Genomic DNA, 18,261 nt, shown 5'->3' on the forward strand with positions numbered 1-18,261 from the left:
TAGCATCAGGTCAGAAAAAAATAAAAACAAAGCAATAACCATCTTATCTATAAAATAATCCTTCGTTCTAATATGTTATAATATGGACGAACACTTATTATCTACATTGATTTTACGTACATAGTGCATTTAAAATAACCCGGCGTGTGATCCAATAAAGCGCGTTATTCGAAAATGGTCTGTACATTGATTGGTTGATTCGTGAGCAATCTTCAGGTAACACGACCAGTTAATAGCTAAGCTGTCGTACTATACTAATCGAAAAACTTGCAAGGCAGTACTGGCGATTCGCTTTATTTGCTCACACTAGTGTAGGTAATGCTGGTATTGAGCGGACAGGAGATTGCTAAATTTGTGTTTCTGCACAGCACAAAATTCACAAAAAGGTAGTTTTGCTATTTGTATTTACCAAGCTCCAGTGAGTAAGCTATTTTTCTAGAGATAAAATTTTGTTGTTTTTAGCATTGCAATAATACATACATACATTGGCTTAAGGCTAGTAAAGTAGGCTCTTACAAACTCTTGCTTTGACATAATGCAAATTGGTTTTAAGAGTTTATAATGTGTTGGCACTTTTAAGGAAGCAGTTTCTTGCAAGTCCTCCCCATTCGTCACTAATGACCCACTTAGAGTAGTCAAGTTTTTTAGTCTGACTTCTCACAGATGATTCCTATTCAATATAATTTATTGTAATACTTTGTGGCTAAAACTCAGTCATCATAAAGACATTACAAATTCAGTTTGTTGATATTGTCATAGTTCAAACCTGTGTAACAGTTACACTTAACCTCTAGTTTCATTTGCGTTTCCTAAGGAATTTTTGACCTTAAGTCAGACTTGATGTATGTGTTGCAATTTATAGTTAAGGTAGGTATAGTTTTCAAGAATAATTTGTTTACTGTAAAAGATCTAGTGTTTAAAGTGTCTTTGACTAAAATGAACAAAAAATTCCGCAATGGTTGCCATGCTCCACTTGAAATAGTTTGGTTTTGACCTGCAAAATTCTACGGATATAGAATGCATGCACATTGCCATAAAACTTCTGTTTTCTAAGGTAAGCATATTTAAACCTTTTTAAGGTTTAATTTATCCCTATTACTAAAACCAGCTCTGTTTTCCTCTTAGCTGATGATAGCGCTACCCACCTCCGAGCTTCTTTTCGTAGTTGGAGGCTTTTTAAGGGTCGTTGTGGTGGCCTTTGGGATAGGCGCCAATGACGCTGCAAATTCCCTTGGAACTAGTGTCGGTTCCAGGGACACTCTTCTGCGCTGCTTGTATTTTGGCCACTATCTGTGCGCTCGTCGGATCCGTTCTTCTCGGCGCACGTGTCTCCAATACAGTCAGCAAAGGTATAATTGACCCATATCAATTTAATACCTCCACTAATGGCACTGATCTTTTACAACATGAACACCTCTCAGCACTCGGTGACAAGTACTGTTGTCCCGAGTTTTACAATGTTATTTATAATAATTGTTATTGTTTTTAAAACCGGATAGGAATTTACAATATCCAGAATTTTTAAGGCTACATTACATAGCAGTACTTTACTTACCCATGACTTTTAAATACTTACAAATAGCCACGAACCCACGAAAGACATTGTATAAAATTTATTTGTGTGAAAGCATATGGGAAGTTTCGAATAATGCTCCACTTTTAGCTTATTTATATTTGTGCGTGGCGTCCCTTGGTACCACTGATGAGCTGTATCATTAGTATGCAGAATGCCTTATTGAATAGTTTTACATTAAACCTGGGTAACTAGCAGACTTGCTTCTACCTCCCTGCAGGTAGCGGCATCGTGTTGCTGTTGACATTTGTAAGAACTCAACCCTACTTTGATCATTTCACAGCCTATATGGTTAACCGCCTAAATTCACTAGCAGATAAGGTGACTACTGATAATTTGATTTGTGGGGAAGGTTTAAAAGAATGATGAAACGGTTTTGTGGTGAGAAGTCTCAATCTTGCGCCAAATACAACTGCACAAACGAGGTTGGTCCAAGTAACAGAGTTCTTTTGCTATTTACTCATTAACCTGGCATTGATACTATTTTAAGTTACAATCTTGATCGGGAAGTGTAACTTCTAGAATAGTCACTGACAACTGATCAGTGACTTGGTGAATACTTGTTCGCAATCCATTGAGCAGGATGGTAAAGGTGGCTATTGATCCTGTGGAGTCTGAGGCAGACCTTGTGAGAACGCACAAATCTACCAACACTATTGCTCGTGTTTTACCCGAACAGCAGAAAAAGAGTAAGTTTTGCGGTCGTGGCCTCTATTGATTCTCCCAGGGTATAGCCATAAGACTGGGCACAAAAATCACTACCTGAGCATGGTTGTACATGATCTACATTTGCACTCTGATTTGGCAATCCGGAAGAGTCTGCATTTATACGATTGGGAGCTCCCATTTGAATACTCGCCACTTTGCGATGATGATAGAAGTCACACTTCAGTAAGTAGCCGATAAAAATTGAGTTGAGATAGGGTGTGTTTACTTGAAAGCTGAAAGCAGTTGTTTTTATTAAATGTAATTTTTTACAGCGAAAACTTTATCATACGTGTCCTTAAAATGGCAATGTAAATAGAATCTTCAGGCATTTTGCTCAAAGTGAAAGAATGATGTCCCCGCTTTATTTGCTCTAACCTTTCTCAAAGCAGAAACGATTCAAAATCGTAGCACAGCATAATACTGTGGCTGGTATATTACACATACGTATATGTAGCGGATTAAAATCGTTCCTAGCAAAACTGTAGCTCCCCGGAACTTCTATGAAGATGAAAGAGGACATAATACTTGGGCATAATATGTGCTATCAACGTATGGAAGGGCTAGGGGACTATTAACATGGTCCGGAGGCCGTACCACACAGGGGAAGTACAAGAGTGGAGCCTCCAGTGTTCATGCAACCAAAACGACTAGTTGAAGAAGTAAAGTGTTGCATAGCTTTCATTCCTACGGAGCATGATCCCGACACTCCCTTTGGTCAACCTCTCACTTCCGCCATCACATTGTAGTCAATGGTGTAAGAAAAAAAACCGCGAACCAATCGGGTCAGTCATTGAATTTGCGTGAGATTGACAATAGCATCGGATCTTGAGTTTTGTCCTATTTGGAAAATGTACTGGGGGAATGGGGAATGTGCTAACCACATCGTAGGTGCATCACTGGTCGAAAGAGCACTGGTCTCAAGGCAGAGTCACTCAATAAAGGACGGGATTTGATCTAGTTTTGTGAGGATAGGGTTTTGCATCCATTCCTCCTTTCCACTTGGTTCTCACTTCAGTGCTCCAGTCATATCGATCTGGGTTCTATCCTGCTTGTAGAGAGGTGGAGGAGGCATTGGATGTTCTTTGAATTGGCATCTTCATACGCATCGTAGACAGCTTTGTAGCGAACTTTCAGGATGCCTCACGGCCAGTGTCGCTCCAAATGTTAATAGCTTTCCTACAAAACACGGGATCGGGGTAGTTGCCGATGACAGATGTCATTTGAACCCATCTGCAGCATATGCCCTTCATCCATTCCACTAAGGTGTAGCATTCAGTAATAGAAGTCGGGGTATTTGACCTTTAGCATTAGGTTCACTTTCTGCTGCCACCAATGTGATAGGCTCGGTGCTTTTTCCACCTCAGCCCTCATGGATCTGGAACAAGCAGGCCTGTTTAGACGAAGACACCCTTTATGAGGTAGCAAAAAATAAGGGAGAGGGTACAGATGTAGTGGTTTAGGCTTGTTTGGGGTACATTTTCTCCTTAGGGGCTGGTGGGGTCCAATTTGTCATTAGGTCCGTGTTGACTGACCGCCTCTCTCCGTAAAAAGTGATAACCGGTAACTTGGAATGAAACCAATTATTTCCCTTACAAGCTCTTACACGTAGTGATTAACTGGTCACATAAAAATATTAAAAAAGGGTAATTTGCTTGGTTAAGTGAGCTGGCTCTTATGCGCATAATGGCAAGTGGAACAGACATTTGACAATCGTATGAGACACTACGTCAATGACGACTAAACTCCTTCGTTTTAGCTGGTTGAGTCAGATGAGTCTGAAATCCCGAAGTCCATTGTGGTGAATTATGAAGCGTTATATTTTAATTTGCTAGAACACTTCTCTTATGCAAAATAATTGTAGAAATAAGTAGACATTCATGCTACCTTTTTAGACAATCTACCAGATAATTGCTCCAGTGCACCTGGAATGGATGAACAATTGGGACTCAGGATGGCATGCTGAGTCAGTAAATTGCCTTACCATAAACTCAGTCTGAAGTGAGCAAAATGCAAAGCTGGTGCTCACACACGGCTATCCATTTAGTGTCTTAATCGCTGTCTTCATTTGACGCTTCAGGTAGGTGGTACTATGCTCAAGGATAGACCGGAAAAAAGGGAGTTTTCCCATTCGCGCAAATTTTGACAGCAATGGCCGGCTCATTTGCCGATGGAGGGAATGATGTAAGGTAAAACTGGCATTTATTAAGTCGTTACGACTCCGTGATGGATTTATAGTATTCGCTAAGGCCCGAACACAAAGGAGGCTACTTGACATGCTGCAACAATGCTGAGTTTGAGTGTTGTAACCCACCCTGATTGGTTAGTAAAACTATCTCATGTAGCGTAGCAACGCTATCAGCCTGATGATTGGTTGATGGATGCTCGCCAAAACTGGCTGGATAACCTCGCGATCCAGCACACCTCTGTGGATCCGTGTCTATGGGGATGTTGGGGTATCAGTGGGACCGTGAATTTGCGGACATCTAGTCATTGAGGCAGTTGGTACGGGATTGCTTTCGCTTAGCGCCCTGAAGTCTTAATCGGCTCTGTCAACCGATGTACATATATGGCTGTAATACGATGGTTGTTTATCTCTCAGTTTTGGTGAGGAGCCACTTTTGATTTGGCCATTTACCACGCCAGGTGGGCTGGTCTTCGGGCCATGCCAGTAGCCCTAGTGCCTTCTGTATGCCGAATATATATATATATATATTACTCAAGTATTATGTCTTCTTTCGTCTTCAGGGAAGTCTCGCTACGCTACATTGGTGGCAACGGAAAGCGAGCTCGATCCTAAAGGCCACCTATCCTGATTTTCACTGCTGCGTGATAAACCTTAACTGAGCGGAAGAAGTGCATATGCTACGATTGGGAGAATGGCGATGACCTCAAACAGAAGAGTTGAAATTGACGTCTACCTTCGGCATTTATCCCAGTCCCATGTTCTGCAGGAAGGCTATTGACAACTGAAGCGACACTAACCGTGAACCATCTGGAAGTTGCGTTACAGACTTCCCCTACCGTACCTGCAATAAACTGTTGATAAAGTGGATTCGCGATACCTCCTCCATTTCCTTACTAGCTGAGTAGAGCCTGGCAGGTCTAAAGTGGGAACAACGTGACAAGGAGGAACAGACGCGAAACCCTTTCCCCACGGACCTGTGTTAAATTCCATTCTTCCTTACACAAATTTGCTTTTAGGCCAGTGTTCCTACATCTCTCTATGGAAATACATGATGGTCAGCTTAATTCCCTGTTCCTGAATCAAACTCCAAAATCGGACAAATATCCAGATCCAGTTAAATTGCCAAGAGAGACCAGTGACAATGTGGTCAAGTATCTCCTCAGTTGCACCCAAAATCGATGACTGGCACGGCTGTCTCGTGGGTGTTTCCTTGGGGCACCGACTACATTGTGATGGCTGGCGCGAAGGGCTGACCAAGGGGAGCGCCGGGGACGGCGCTCAAAAGAGGGGAGGGGCTCTGTAATACGAGGGTTGTTTGTCTCAGTTCTGGTGAGGGGCCACTTTTGGCTTGGCCATTTTACCACGCCAATTAAGCTGGCTTTTGGGCCATGCCAGTAGCCCTAGTGTCTTCTATGTGCCAAATATGTATGCTCTACCTGGGTACTGTCTTCCTTCGTCTTCAGGAAAGTCTCAGAGCGCTAATAGGAGTTTTTGGAGTCCAGTTAAGTACACGAGAAGCACAAAGCTGACTTTCTTTGTTTAGTCAGCACAAATGAAGTTTTTTTAATTATGGCAAGCCAATAAAATTAGGCGTCCAATTTTATGCAATCTCTCTCACCACTTTAGTGACAAACGTAGGTAGAACCTGGTAAAAAGGTTTTATTTGTCTGCTATGTAAACTGGTCTCAATTCTTCTTTCTGACTAGTTACCAAATTAGACAGTTAGTTTTGAACAAAAAACTGTTTATACTCCCCCTGGTGGCCTTCTATGAAAGAGCGCCAATACGAATGTGCTGAGCACATTAGGGCGAAACAGCATGTAATTTCCAATGTGTAATTTGCTTTATTAGCCATAGCAGCAAAAAAGATTTTAAAATAGTCCTTTTCAGATTTTTGCAACATTAATAAATGTTTTTGCTGCTTTTAAAATAGGCCTGACTTTGGATTGATACAGCCTCTCATTTACTTCTGGTAGGTAGCAGTGCAGTTTAATCCAAATACGTTTTCTTGACGCTTTTGTGTTAAAAATGCCCGTTATGTTATATTTAATTTGCCTCTAACTTGCTCATTTTTCAGCACTTAAAGAGAAACGGGTTAATGCTCTCTAAAGGTGTAATGTTGCATAATATAAACGAAAATTGTTAAACTCCAAAATAAGGCCCTTTCTAACTTTTAGTGGTTATGAGAAGTTTTGGACGTGTAGAAATCTAGTGCTAGAAAAACCTTTTTTCTATTTAGACCCTAATCTCTGAAGTTTCAATAGCACGCGCGATTGTACTGCCGCTGGGCGGTTGTCTGAAGGGTTTGGTCTGTCCACAAATAGCACAAGTACACACAAGACATGCACCCTGAACTGTTGCTATTAAAGTTGCACATGACAGAGCCTTGGCTTCTAACGAGTGTCGAAATGCGAACAAGGCCGAATTCCTGCTGTTTGGGGCCATATGCCTCTCTAACATTAGGAAGCTGAGTAAACTCACCCACCCATTCAACTCCTCAGGATTTGAAACCTGTTTAAAGAACAACCGTCAAATTTTATTTACTTTTGCGATTTAGCATGTGGATTTACCAGTTTTTTACTCTCCCTGTCTACGTTTTAGTCGGGAGAAAAGAATAGCCTGCAATTAGTTCGAGTTGTACTTGAAGAGCAAGTAGTAACCCTCATTCCATCCACAATCATCTTTTAGATGAACAGGAAGTAGGGGAAAGAAGCCTTTGACGTGTACGAGTTTAAGAATGACCATGCTAGTTCGTGAGTGGTAGATCGAAGAGAACGCTAGAGTATGCAGGAAAAACATGAATTGATGCCAAAGGAGCTCATTACTTCTGGCAGTATTTGCAAACGCATCTGCAGATATGCGAACTTTTCATACATGATACAATAATTTTATTGTTATTCCGTCAAAATTTTAGACGATGCGAAGTATTTGCCTTCTCTTTGGAAGTCAAACACACATCAAGAGACTGCCATTTAAAGAGACGACATTACTGTTGACATTATCTAGACGTAGCAATTTTTGGAGTGGTCTGAACCTCGGCTGTTTCACGGCAGTTTTCTCGCTCTGCTCTTTCGCTCGGTTAGAATACCTTCCCCCACAACTCATTCTACGCACATGATGCGCCCCGAGGACAATGAATCATTTAGCGCAGCATCCTAGGCTGGAGTGCGCGCACAAAGGGTTACATGCTTTTGCTTCACCAAAAGCTGAAGAAAGTGACTGGTCGAGCAATTCAAGGTCACGTCATTCAGCTCTCATCATTGAAGTCTTACACAGAGTAACCCCACTTGCTGCGTTCCTAACTCTGCTCTCTTTCCAAGGTTTAGTTTATACTTTTAAGACCAACAGAGAGGTTATTTCCAAGTCAGTCCTTTACTAATCCCAATCACCTCAACATCTGGCTACATAAAATATGTGCGGGCCTTAGCTGAAGAATATTTCAGCTCAAAGTACTTCACGGCAGATAAATTAAAAGATATATCCTCACAGAGAGGACAGCAAGCATAATGCCCAGATATGGTCACTGAATCATCCTTAGCTCGACCTGGCCACCTGGGCAGACAGCACCTTCGGATTTCGCACCCACCCTCGTGCAAATATAAAGGATGCAGGTCTTCCTAAGGATAATCTGACAAATAATTCAAAAGGAGTACCGTAGATCGCCTCACAGTTTCCTTGCGTTAGAAACTTAGTTTAAGGTATACAATATTAAATTGAAATACCAAATTCTTGTAATGCTCTCTCAATCAAAGAGCCTAAAACAACGGAATAAGTTACGGAGGAATGTTTCGAAGGTCCAGACATTCAACCTGGACTAGGGTATAGCCATCCGTCATAAAAGAATTTTTTTCAATCAAATCAATGCTTTGTTGTTGAGACTTCAGAAAGGCTGTCCAAATCGCCGACGTTTTCAAGCTACTTCTGTAAGTAACGAATTAATGTAGCGATGTGGGTCGATGTCCAAATGGCTCCACAAAGCCGCCCTGCGGATACTAATTAGAGCGAAAGCGCCTCATCCCATGTATTTTTCAGGGTAGGCAATGCTTCTGAAAGACAACTTTACTACCTCCCGACGGTGTAGGCGCCCTACCCGCCTTGGTAACCGCCCTACTGCATGCTGAATTAATGACCGAAGATCCCGAAATGACCTGCACCAGTTAATTTTACATTTGTTCTCAACTTCAGCATATGGTGGAACAGCTTTTAAGATTTTGATGGGCTCCATCAGATCACTAATCTTTCAGCCCCAAAAAGTTTTTGACGTGCCAGTAAGCTGGTTCATTTCCTTTTCGGCGGCGTTAATCTGAATTGCAACTATTTAAATCGTGTATGAACCCTACGGCTTGGTCATACTATCCCACATAATCTTTGTGGCAGTTTGTGATGTAAGTCTGGTACGCAGAGGATCAATTAGGACGTACCTGTGGAATCCGCCGAAGTTCCGGTCAACCAGCGGTACGCTATGTAAGAGACATTAGCGCTTAGTAAAATCCAGTGTCTCATGCTCTGTGCTAGTAGAACACTGTAGAATGAAGGGCTTGCACGGAGAACCATCCGCAACTGCATCCATCTGGTTTTCTACACTAGCGTTCAAATGGGGCAGGTGATCTTAATTCAATTTCAAAGATCGGATTTCTTGTAGTTAAGCGGAACAGACACTGCTTGCTTAGTCCTGACAGTGTTGTTTTACTTTTGCGAAATGATCAAAAGCAATGCCATTGTACAAACGCAAATAAATTCTGTGAATCACTTAGAGCAATGAACCTACTTCTAGGGAAATGGCTTCTCTACAAGTTGAAATTTTAAGTAAAAATTACATTCACACTTTAGTAAACTGATTAGCTATCAACACACTAACAATCGCAACGGAAAATTAACTGAAGCAACAAGTCTATTGAATGTATAGGATAGTAAACGAACGCACAATCCCGAGGCTGAGGAAGAGGTGCAAACACACGAGCGCATACATACACACACACGTGGGCATCCACACAGACAAAGGCAAATTGGAGTAGAGAAGCGATTTTCCGGCGGACAGTACACTTAAACGACCTGCGAAACATAAGAGGAGTAAAAGGAAATGGAGAAGATCATAGGCGGCGTACATGGACAAAAGAGTGGTGAAAGGCACGCACGTTCCGTGATAGGGGGTAAGGATACGGCGAACTTAAATTTGAAAGCACTGAAACAATGGAGGAGGAGGAGGAGGAGGAGGAGGTGTGGAACTTTTGTGGTCTACTGCGCTGATCCGTCGACAAGGCGAATGAGGATTTTCGCGTAGCCATGCAACTCCGATTCCACAGGAACCTGACCTGGAGCCGGGGGCGAATTCTACGAGAGAAAATCGTCTTTGGGCATTATAATTTGATTCCTGGCCGAAACGTTCCGGCCTGTTTACATCGGATTGAATATGCGTACTTATACCAGTAACGTACGTTTTAACCAACTGTGGCACCATGTATAAGGCGTCGGTAACAGATTTATCACTATTAACTACGTAAGTTAGTGTCGCCATATTTTAAGAGTATACGTAGTACAATGTAACAATTTAAGATAAGTTTAACTCAACGGCCTTTTGATGAATCACGATGAAATTCTTAAGTTAAAAATAACTTACCAAAGGGAAGCAGTGCTCCCGCTCGTTCGGATGCGCAACAAGTTCACTCATGTGGTGTGCAACTAAAAATGGTAATGGGAGATAAAGTAGCTCGCTAAGCGCCTATTTAAGGTATTAAACTACATAGAAAAATTACCAAGGAGGAGATCACAGCCATCCAGGAGATCAGCCTCAACCAACTCTCTGGCCAGAACATCGGCCGAATCTATAATCGCAAGTCAGACAAGTTAAAAAGTATATGTGAAGACACTTCCTTCACTGGACAAGAGCCAGACTACTTATTGAGCATTCATCGATCAAAATTGGTTTCAAGGTGAGGATCAACTCTGGGTAAACCAATGGACTATGAAGTCTGTTGGTATCATTAACAGTGTTCACTACTCTAAGAGCTCTGAGATGAATAAAAATATATGCAAACAACTTTTAAACTCTCCTTTCCCAATGACATAATTAAAGCTGATATCCTGAAGCTCGTTTCGTTGACGAGGATTTCGCTTGCGCAGAGTGAGACGGTAGTAGGGGCCAGTTGGCTACAACCAACGACAAAAATAAAGTATGAACAATAACTCAAGAAGGGAGTTCCCAAGTTTGATGGTTTTCGTGCGCATGGACACAAGTCTTTGGCCTCAGAGTGGTGAGCCTCAACTACCCCAAACATAAACATAATTACAATAGGTGGTCGTCACAATGGTGACACGCCTTAACACCGATCTCAATAGAGCCAAAGAAGGGAATAATAAAGGAAAAGAGACCTCAACGGAGCCACCCTGTTCACCACCACCCTGATGGGAAAAGTTGGTAATGTGCCCGAAGTTGGGGTGATTCGTTTGGGGAGAGGCAGGAGTTCCGGCGGGCACGGGAGGAGGTTGCGTAGGCGACATCCCCGAGATTAACGAACCCGAGCGAGGTGGTGGTGGCGGTGGAACAGCAGCAGAGCCAGAGGGGATGGTGGTGTTCTCGTTGTTGTAGCCGCCCTGACCACCTTCGTCACTGTCGTCGTCGCTCGTGTAGTAGTGACCGGGGGAAGTCTGTCGACCCAGTGTGTCGAAATTCCACTCTGTGCTGACGTTTTGCTGGAAAAAAGTGAGAACAGAGGGGAGTCGTGAAAATGTTGAAGCTGAACGAGAGTTTGGGGGTCTAAGACACAATGATACTGCCTGTATTCATCGAGGTTTACCCACACGCTTCCACTTTGCGATAAGAGAGCAGAATGGAAGCTCTGAGATCCCGTAATGCAAGCTAGACGCAGAAGCGTTGTTAGGAGGAGTAGAGCAAAGATATCCGCAGGGACAAATCTGTACTTATCAAAGTCCCACTGCACGCTAATGTCCCGCCACAAAAGTTATCTACAATGTCGAAATTTAATGAAAAAGTAGGAAATGGTGGCCCAAAGTTGCGGCAACACAAGCTATACTTATCGGTATTTGAACAAAAAAGCAGAGCAAATGATCTGCAGTATGTAAAAAGAAGGAGAAAATCGTTTTCAAAATTCCACTATACATTAACAATTTGCTCTAAACAAACCAAGCAGATTGAAAAGTAATGAGGCAGAAATTAGGTGGATGTAGGGGATTCTGAGACATGCGAAAAGCAGCAGCATACACAACTGCAAAAATATTTTTTTACTTAACGGCGCACACAAGCAGCAGCATCAGAATGCGCCGACATTTGGTTAGTGAGCATTGCCGAATAAATTATGGGGGACAAAGTGACCTTTTGACCCAATTTCTACTAACTTTTCTACATGAATAACACCTTTGCAACCAACGATTTTGTTGATTAAATAAATCACTACTGGTATTCACAGACTTGTGTAAGGCTGACTTGCCAACAAAATCTTGGTAAAACTAACAACATTTGATTAAAGAATGAACCCAAATCATAAAAAAGTAATCCCAATTTCATTAAGCATCAACCAGGCACCAAGATGCTATCTAATATCTCATTAAAATCACAACATCCAAAAATATTCGTGCTATTTTAGTAGTTTTATTGACAGCGGGAACATCTATGCCGCTGCCATGGAGATGGTTTCGGCAGTTCAAAAGCTGCAGTAAATACGCATAACCGTCTTTACGGCAAAACCAAGAAGAGGCGACGTCAATTTCAGAAAGATAAAAAAGTGCTGTGGTACGCCTGTGCACATCAATCTCCCATAAATCAACAAAGGATTTACAAACACCTATCAGCCCACCACCACAAGGGATAGTGATACACACACAAGTTCTGCTCAAAAATTAACGTTTTATATAATGCTCGGGAATGGTGCATACACAAACAGCTACACAATGCATATCCCCGAATATGGAAGTACACCTTCGCACAGAGGCTGCCTGAACACATGGCTGTTGCTAGGCCGGAATAATGATTAGCGCCTTTACAGAAGTGACTCTGACTGTGTCCAATAAACACAACGTGGTGTGCATGTCAGCAATAAGTCCACATTTTGTCAACGTTACATATGCACACTCATCATGTACACTACTGAACATTTGTATCGATATGAGCAGTCCAATACGACGGTTCTACTAGTAAGCACTTTGGCTAAGCCACTTTGTGCCTAAGATATCACTTATTTAGCTGCCAAAGAGGAAGTTATAACAGAAAAATCGTAAAAGCATCATACCATACGTATAAATGATTCGAAAAAGCAATTTCTCACATTAGCTTACTTCTTACTTGAAAAATAAGCATGACATTTGCCACTCGCTGCCTCTTGTCATCGGAAACACCAGTATAAAGGATCTCCTCTTTCTCCTCACACACTGCACAACTATTTAACTACTCATAAGCACACGAAGAAGGCAGCATAGCGCTACTTTTGCTCGTAATTTATGTACTTATCTCCTTGGCTTCAATACATAGTACTTCAGCCATCCACGTGACTGATGGTATTTGCATACGCGCATCAAATTAGTGCCAATGCCTATGGAATGGGGGGGGGGGGGGAGAAAGATGAAACAGAGGGGTGAGAGCTCTTTAGGTAGAGGTCACCTTATCACGCTTCTCCAGCCGGTCTTCGTGGTGCCGATTTTGTTTCAGTGGAGGGGTCGGAACCTCGCCGCTCAGCAACACGCGGCACAGCAACTCGCGATCCTGCGGGGAGACAAAAGAAAATGCTAATCGGGACTGCTTTGGATTCGCCACTTGTTGGCTATTTCGTTATTGCCGCAGTCAGCCGTAAAGTTGCTATTTTCCCGTGTCTATGGAAGAGGGTGGCCATATGATTCGTGGATATCCTAACAGTGAATGGTGGTTCAAACATTTGCCTATCAATCTTATGGTAGATATGGGAGAGCAGAACATATTTGGTTTTGTTTAAATGGTCTAACTTTACGGAATGCCATGAAATTGCAAAACAAACACACCTACTTGACGATTGGTGGATGTTGACCCGTAAACCCAAATAAGCTCAAACAGTCAATTAAAATAAATGTTTTTTGAATGTGTTCCATTCAAGTGAGACAATAATTGGGAGACTCCTCGGAGTGTTGTGCTAGCAACCAACCTTAGCCTTGGATTTGATGTAGGAGTGGCTGAAAAGCTCTCTAGCAGTGGGCCGTTGATTGGGGTCCTTTGTAAGACAAGATCGGGTGAATTTCCGGAATTTGTGACCGTATTCCACATACTGATTCGACACCGTCGCCACTGTATCGATATCCGGTGGTTCATTTTTCAGCGTTAGCATTAATACCTTTCGTAAAAAAGTACGAAAAAAAAACGGGAAAGGTAAACATCACGTGTCGCCGTAGGTTAGATAATTCCATCCGTCTGCGAGGCAGCAAATGGGCACAAGTCACGCATGACGCAGCGGGCGTACGATTGAAATAGTGGTGCCAGTAGGAGGTGGTACAAGCATGGGGATTTATTTAACCCAAAACAGTAGTATTTTAATCGTCAATGGAAATTTAGACGAGATTTTAAGGGGACAGTGCACCATACCTAGCCTATCCTCGGACGATGATGGTGAAAGATGGTAAATACACATCTGTATGCAGGGCACGTGCACAAGTGGCAATCAAACCGTGCAGTGATAAATTAAAGGCGCAAATGACAACAAAACCAGCACTTGCAACTAGTCCAGCACACATTTCAGAGCGAAACAGCAGTTTAATCTGCGAAAATGGATGCAAAACAAGGCCTTGTTGAAATGTGTTACAGTAGAGGGGGCAAAGTAGATTCAACGCAGTTTCAACCTGCGGAGCATTGCAACCAAAAACATAGATGACTCTTCTATGGTCCGAGATACGCAATTAACAGTCATAATCGGTCAAGCGGTAAACTCAACTCAATGATCGGCAAAATCGAGGTTTTCATGTGGCTTACTGAGCGTCAGCCAGAGGGTAAACCGTAGTCAGCCGGGCAGTATCTCATTTCAAGTGCTTAATGTTGAGAATTAGCCTCAAATGATATTCATCAAACGTGCGTCACAGGATAGGTGGGAAACCTGTTCAATTTCCTCAAACAAGTTCAGAGAAGGGTGAAAAACCTGCCTTCATGGGGGCATACTTGGCATAGGGAGCTTGTCCGGTTGCCATTTCGATGGTCGTAATTCCAATGGACCAAATATCGGCCTTGTGATTGTAGCCACCGGTCTACAAAAAGAATATTTAACTAAATTGACTGAAATACTTAGACTACAGCCCTCCTCAACTATTAAAAAGCGAAAATTATGACATATAGAGGTTTCTAAGGAATCCATTTTAGGTAGTTTGTGTACCATTTTTGGGTTCAGATGTGTTGTCAAAAAGTGAATGGGTTGGTTGGTTATTTCAACAAAAACATTAATCTGTGAGTAAGCACTATAAAACAGGCACGCATCTCTCAAATTCAGATCATCAATATAAATTAGCCTTCCATTGTCACTACCCGAAACACCACAAGTTATGAGACTAGCAAAAGCAGCACGATCTACCTGCTGCATGACCTCAGGAGCCATCCAGCAGGGTGTACCGACAAACGTGAAGCGTCGAGGTCCTATACTGCCCGTCTCTGACAGCGGCTGACTCGCCAGAAAGCCTGCGACACCGAAATCGGCGATCTGTATCACGCCATCGTCCTTCACCAATAAATTTCCACATTTTAGATCCCTTGAGAGAGATAAACAACAACAGCATCCTAGCGAAATCGAAAAAGGTGCATCAATATAGATCCCAAAACAATGAACTGAGTGCTGGGGAGCGCTAACAGCCAAATACACCCCCGTTTTTAGATGCACTTATAAACGTTTTGTGCCTATGCAAATGCTCAGCAGAAGAGAGTAGAGAGGTGCCAGGAGCGATGACGTTTGACCTCAACGAATGGGCAGTGCAGTTAAAATTTCGAATTATAGCAGCATTTTATAGTATCTAACACTACTGCGTTATGGCCTGTAAAAGCAGCAGTAGGCTAGAAAGCAGCACAAATGCTTAGTTTAATTAACAAGTGCAAAAACTAAATATCTCTGAAATCACAGGCAATTTAATCACATTATTTAAGGATCAATTATTTTAATTAACAATTACACGGGAAAAGAATCATGAGCGCTTACGAAGAGCAGCTCAATGGCATTGTTCAAGCATGCAAATATTCCAATGTGCAGAAAAATGAGATTCATCTTGAATGGAGGTGGCATCCGCCGCCTATAAAACGCCTCGTGTACCCTGAGTGCGATTGCATATACATAGACATGTCTGGTTCACACAGACGCAGCCGTGAATGAAATGTCGAATCAATGAAGTGAAGAACAATAAAACAATGAAGTCAAGTATATCTACAACAGTAGTTTAGCGCCTTCCATTCAAAACTAATACGGTAAAACCATAACTCCATGTCACTACTTTGAATGGTGGAATTAGAAATAGTTAAAGGAAACAGATAGGATTCAAATCTACAGACAAAAAGTAGGACATATTCCAAAGATCCAAAGTAAAATGACTCGGCTTCTTAATAACATTATACTGGCAAAAGAAAAAGATGTCTTTATGCCTACCCATAAAATCTATTTAGCCATGTAGATCTCTAGACCAACAGTAAAGACTGATTTCCTTAAAAGGTTTGTTTTTCCAAAGTTGTACCGATTCATATTTAGCAACTAGCTGTGGACTATGACGCGGCTAAGGTTGGTATAGAAAATCAGTGATTAATCCGGTAAATTTCACTTTATTTGTCCATGCCTGTCGAACCTTTGGCTGCTACATAGCGTATGGTCAGTTGCCAAACACGATCTCACTCACCGATGAACAAGACCGCCCTCGTGAATGTATGCGAGACCACGTAGCACGTCCCTTAAAATTGTGGCGATGGTGTATTCATCGAAGACACCATAGGTTATATCTCTTTTACTTTGAATAAACTTAATAACATCAAGTAACGAACCTATAACAGAAGCAAATTAGTTAACGCTCTACGTGCACTAATTGTAAGAAAAACCACCAATCCTGCCGAATTCGCAAACCATTTGGAATATTACCTCGTTGACAAAGGTCCATAACAATACAAAGCTCGGTTTTGTCCACAAAGGAGGCGTAGTATGCAACAATATTCTCATTTTTCATGTTCTTCATTGACTTTATCTCGCGCTAAAGGAATGTAAATGCGATTCAAAAAACTTACGTTTATTTCTTCAAGGGAGGCTGATGTGCTAGACTTATCAAGATTAATTATTTTCATCGCACATCTTCGATTGAGTGGTTTGCATAGTGCCTCATGCACCACAGAAGTAGCACCCTGGCCTAAAGAGTGTAAAGAAATACACCCGCAAACCGATGGATTTTACAATTTCGTAGGCCGTGCGGGTAACAGGCCACTGAACATTTGCCTCTGAAGATGCCGCCGAATTTATCGAAGGCATTGACATCTCAATTTGTCGAATTATTGCAAGTTTTTCCACCGGAACAACTTCGCTGGTCCGTCAGTGTATGTCCTGGTTTAAATTACGCCTTATTTTCTAAAAAGGGTGCCACAAGTACAATGCCTCTTGAAACACGCCAAGGTAGGCAAAGCAAGACAAAGAACAAGTAGCATTACATGCTACAAATAATAGTAGCAGTTATGCATATTAAGAAGAGAATGAACACAACGACAAAATAAAACTAGAAAAGGTGCACCAAGACAAAGCATAGCAGCAAACCTCACTGTAAGCATCTAACGCACCGCTACCATTAATAGCAGCTATAAAACAAACATTTGTAAAACCCACGCGTACTAGGAAAATGTTATAACAAATAGACTGTTATTTTATTATGTGGGTACTATCCAACTCATAGGAACAATACAGAAATCATTAGTGTTTCCCAAATATCGATCTTTTAGAATATCTTAAGAGACCGAGTTCCATACACGCAAAACCAAAATCCATTCCCTTAGCCTAATGCGCAAGTCAAATGCAAGCCTAAAGACCTTAACTTTTAGTTGATCTGCTAAGGATTCCGGTACATTGTGCTCGGTTGACCCATTTAGCTTACATACCTGGGAAGAGTCAAGGGAACATACTGACATTCTTCTCCGGCAATTTTCTGGTCAGAAAAGAACAAACAGCACGACGCCTATGCCTTATCTAGGCGTGTGCAAAAACTACTTCCCTTTTTGCTGGAGGCATGTCTCAATACAAACATCACGCTGCTACCAGTGGAAAGCTTCCCCCTTATCCCTCATTGACCTTGCCATTCGAAACCTTGCATCGATACGCCCGGTCTGTGAAAAACGTTATGTATTGTTGACATAGGGCTTTACATTGGGTATATAGACTTAACATTAGGGCATCTTCGATGAAGCCTTATGAATCGTCCAGGTGAGGGCCTTGCTATGCGGACAGGTGTGCTAAAACAAGCATAGGCCAGATATGTATCTAGGTCCGATAATGTATGATTAATAAGAATTTTAACTTGATAAACTGGAGAGTAAATTGTATTTTTTACTTACTGTACTCATTATTTTACTGAGGTTTATGGATTTAATTAGTTGAAATTCCAAAGAAGTATTTTGCTCTCTTTCACATAAGATTTATTTGGATTTTGCGTGCACAGATGATGTGCCTAAATGCGCTGAGAATTTCGGGGAGGGTGATGTCTACTTAAAATGATTAATTACTAGATTGCATCAGATATGTGTACATCTTTTCAAAATAGTTTAAACTTGGTGAAGAATGTGCAGAGTATCCTTTGTCCGTAAGCCTATATTTAGAGTTTGCAATAATACT

At 41.8% G+C, this 18,261-nt stretch overlaps 2 protein-coding genes across 2 annotated transcripts; one reads left to right on the top strand and one right to left on the bottom strand. All coding sequences in view use genetic code 11, as the record gives it.

Annotated features, from left to right (window-relative positions):
- Positions 1–318: 318 nt before the first annotated feature.
- EGR_07183 (hypothetical protein) lies at positions 319–5,078 on the top strand (the record flags this gene model as incomplete). The annotated part of the gene is made up of 3 exons (XM_024496432.1): positions 319–324; positions 1,126–1,349; positions 5,027–5,078. 3 exons carry the CDS (start codon positions 319–321, stop codon positions 5,076–5,078), a joined length of 282 nt encoding a protein of 93 aa, XP_024349187.1.
- A 4,622-nt stretch (positions 5,079–9,700) lies between these two features.
- Positions 9,701–17,207, bottom strand: EGR_07184 (Serine/threonine-protein kinase R1; the record flags this gene model as incomplete). Its single annotated transcript, XM_024496433.1, has 14 exons — positions 9,701–9,796; positions 10,083–10,144; positions 10,219–10,287; positions 10,504–10,612; positions 10,835–11,155; positions 13,077–13,178; positions 13,591–13,776; positions 14,549–14,677; positions 14,998–15,172; positions 16,298–16,439; positions 16,519–16,642; positions 16,677–16,795; positions 16,827–16,966; positions 17,194–17,207. 14 exons carry the CDS (start codon positions 17,205–17,207, stop codon positions 9,701–9,703), a joined length of 1,788 nt encoding a protein of 595 aa, XP_024349188.1.
- Between the last annotated feature and the right edge of the window lie 1,054 nt (positions 17,208–18,261).

The sequence above is a fragment of the Echinococcus granulosus genome (assembly GCF_000524195.1).
Source record: "Echinococcus granulosus chromosome Unknown EG_S00071, whole genome shotgun sequence".
Classification (NCBI taxonomy): domain Eukaryota; kingdom Metazoa; phylum Platyhelminthes; class Cestoda; order Cyclophyllidea; family Taeniidae; genus Echinococcus; species Echinococcus granulosus.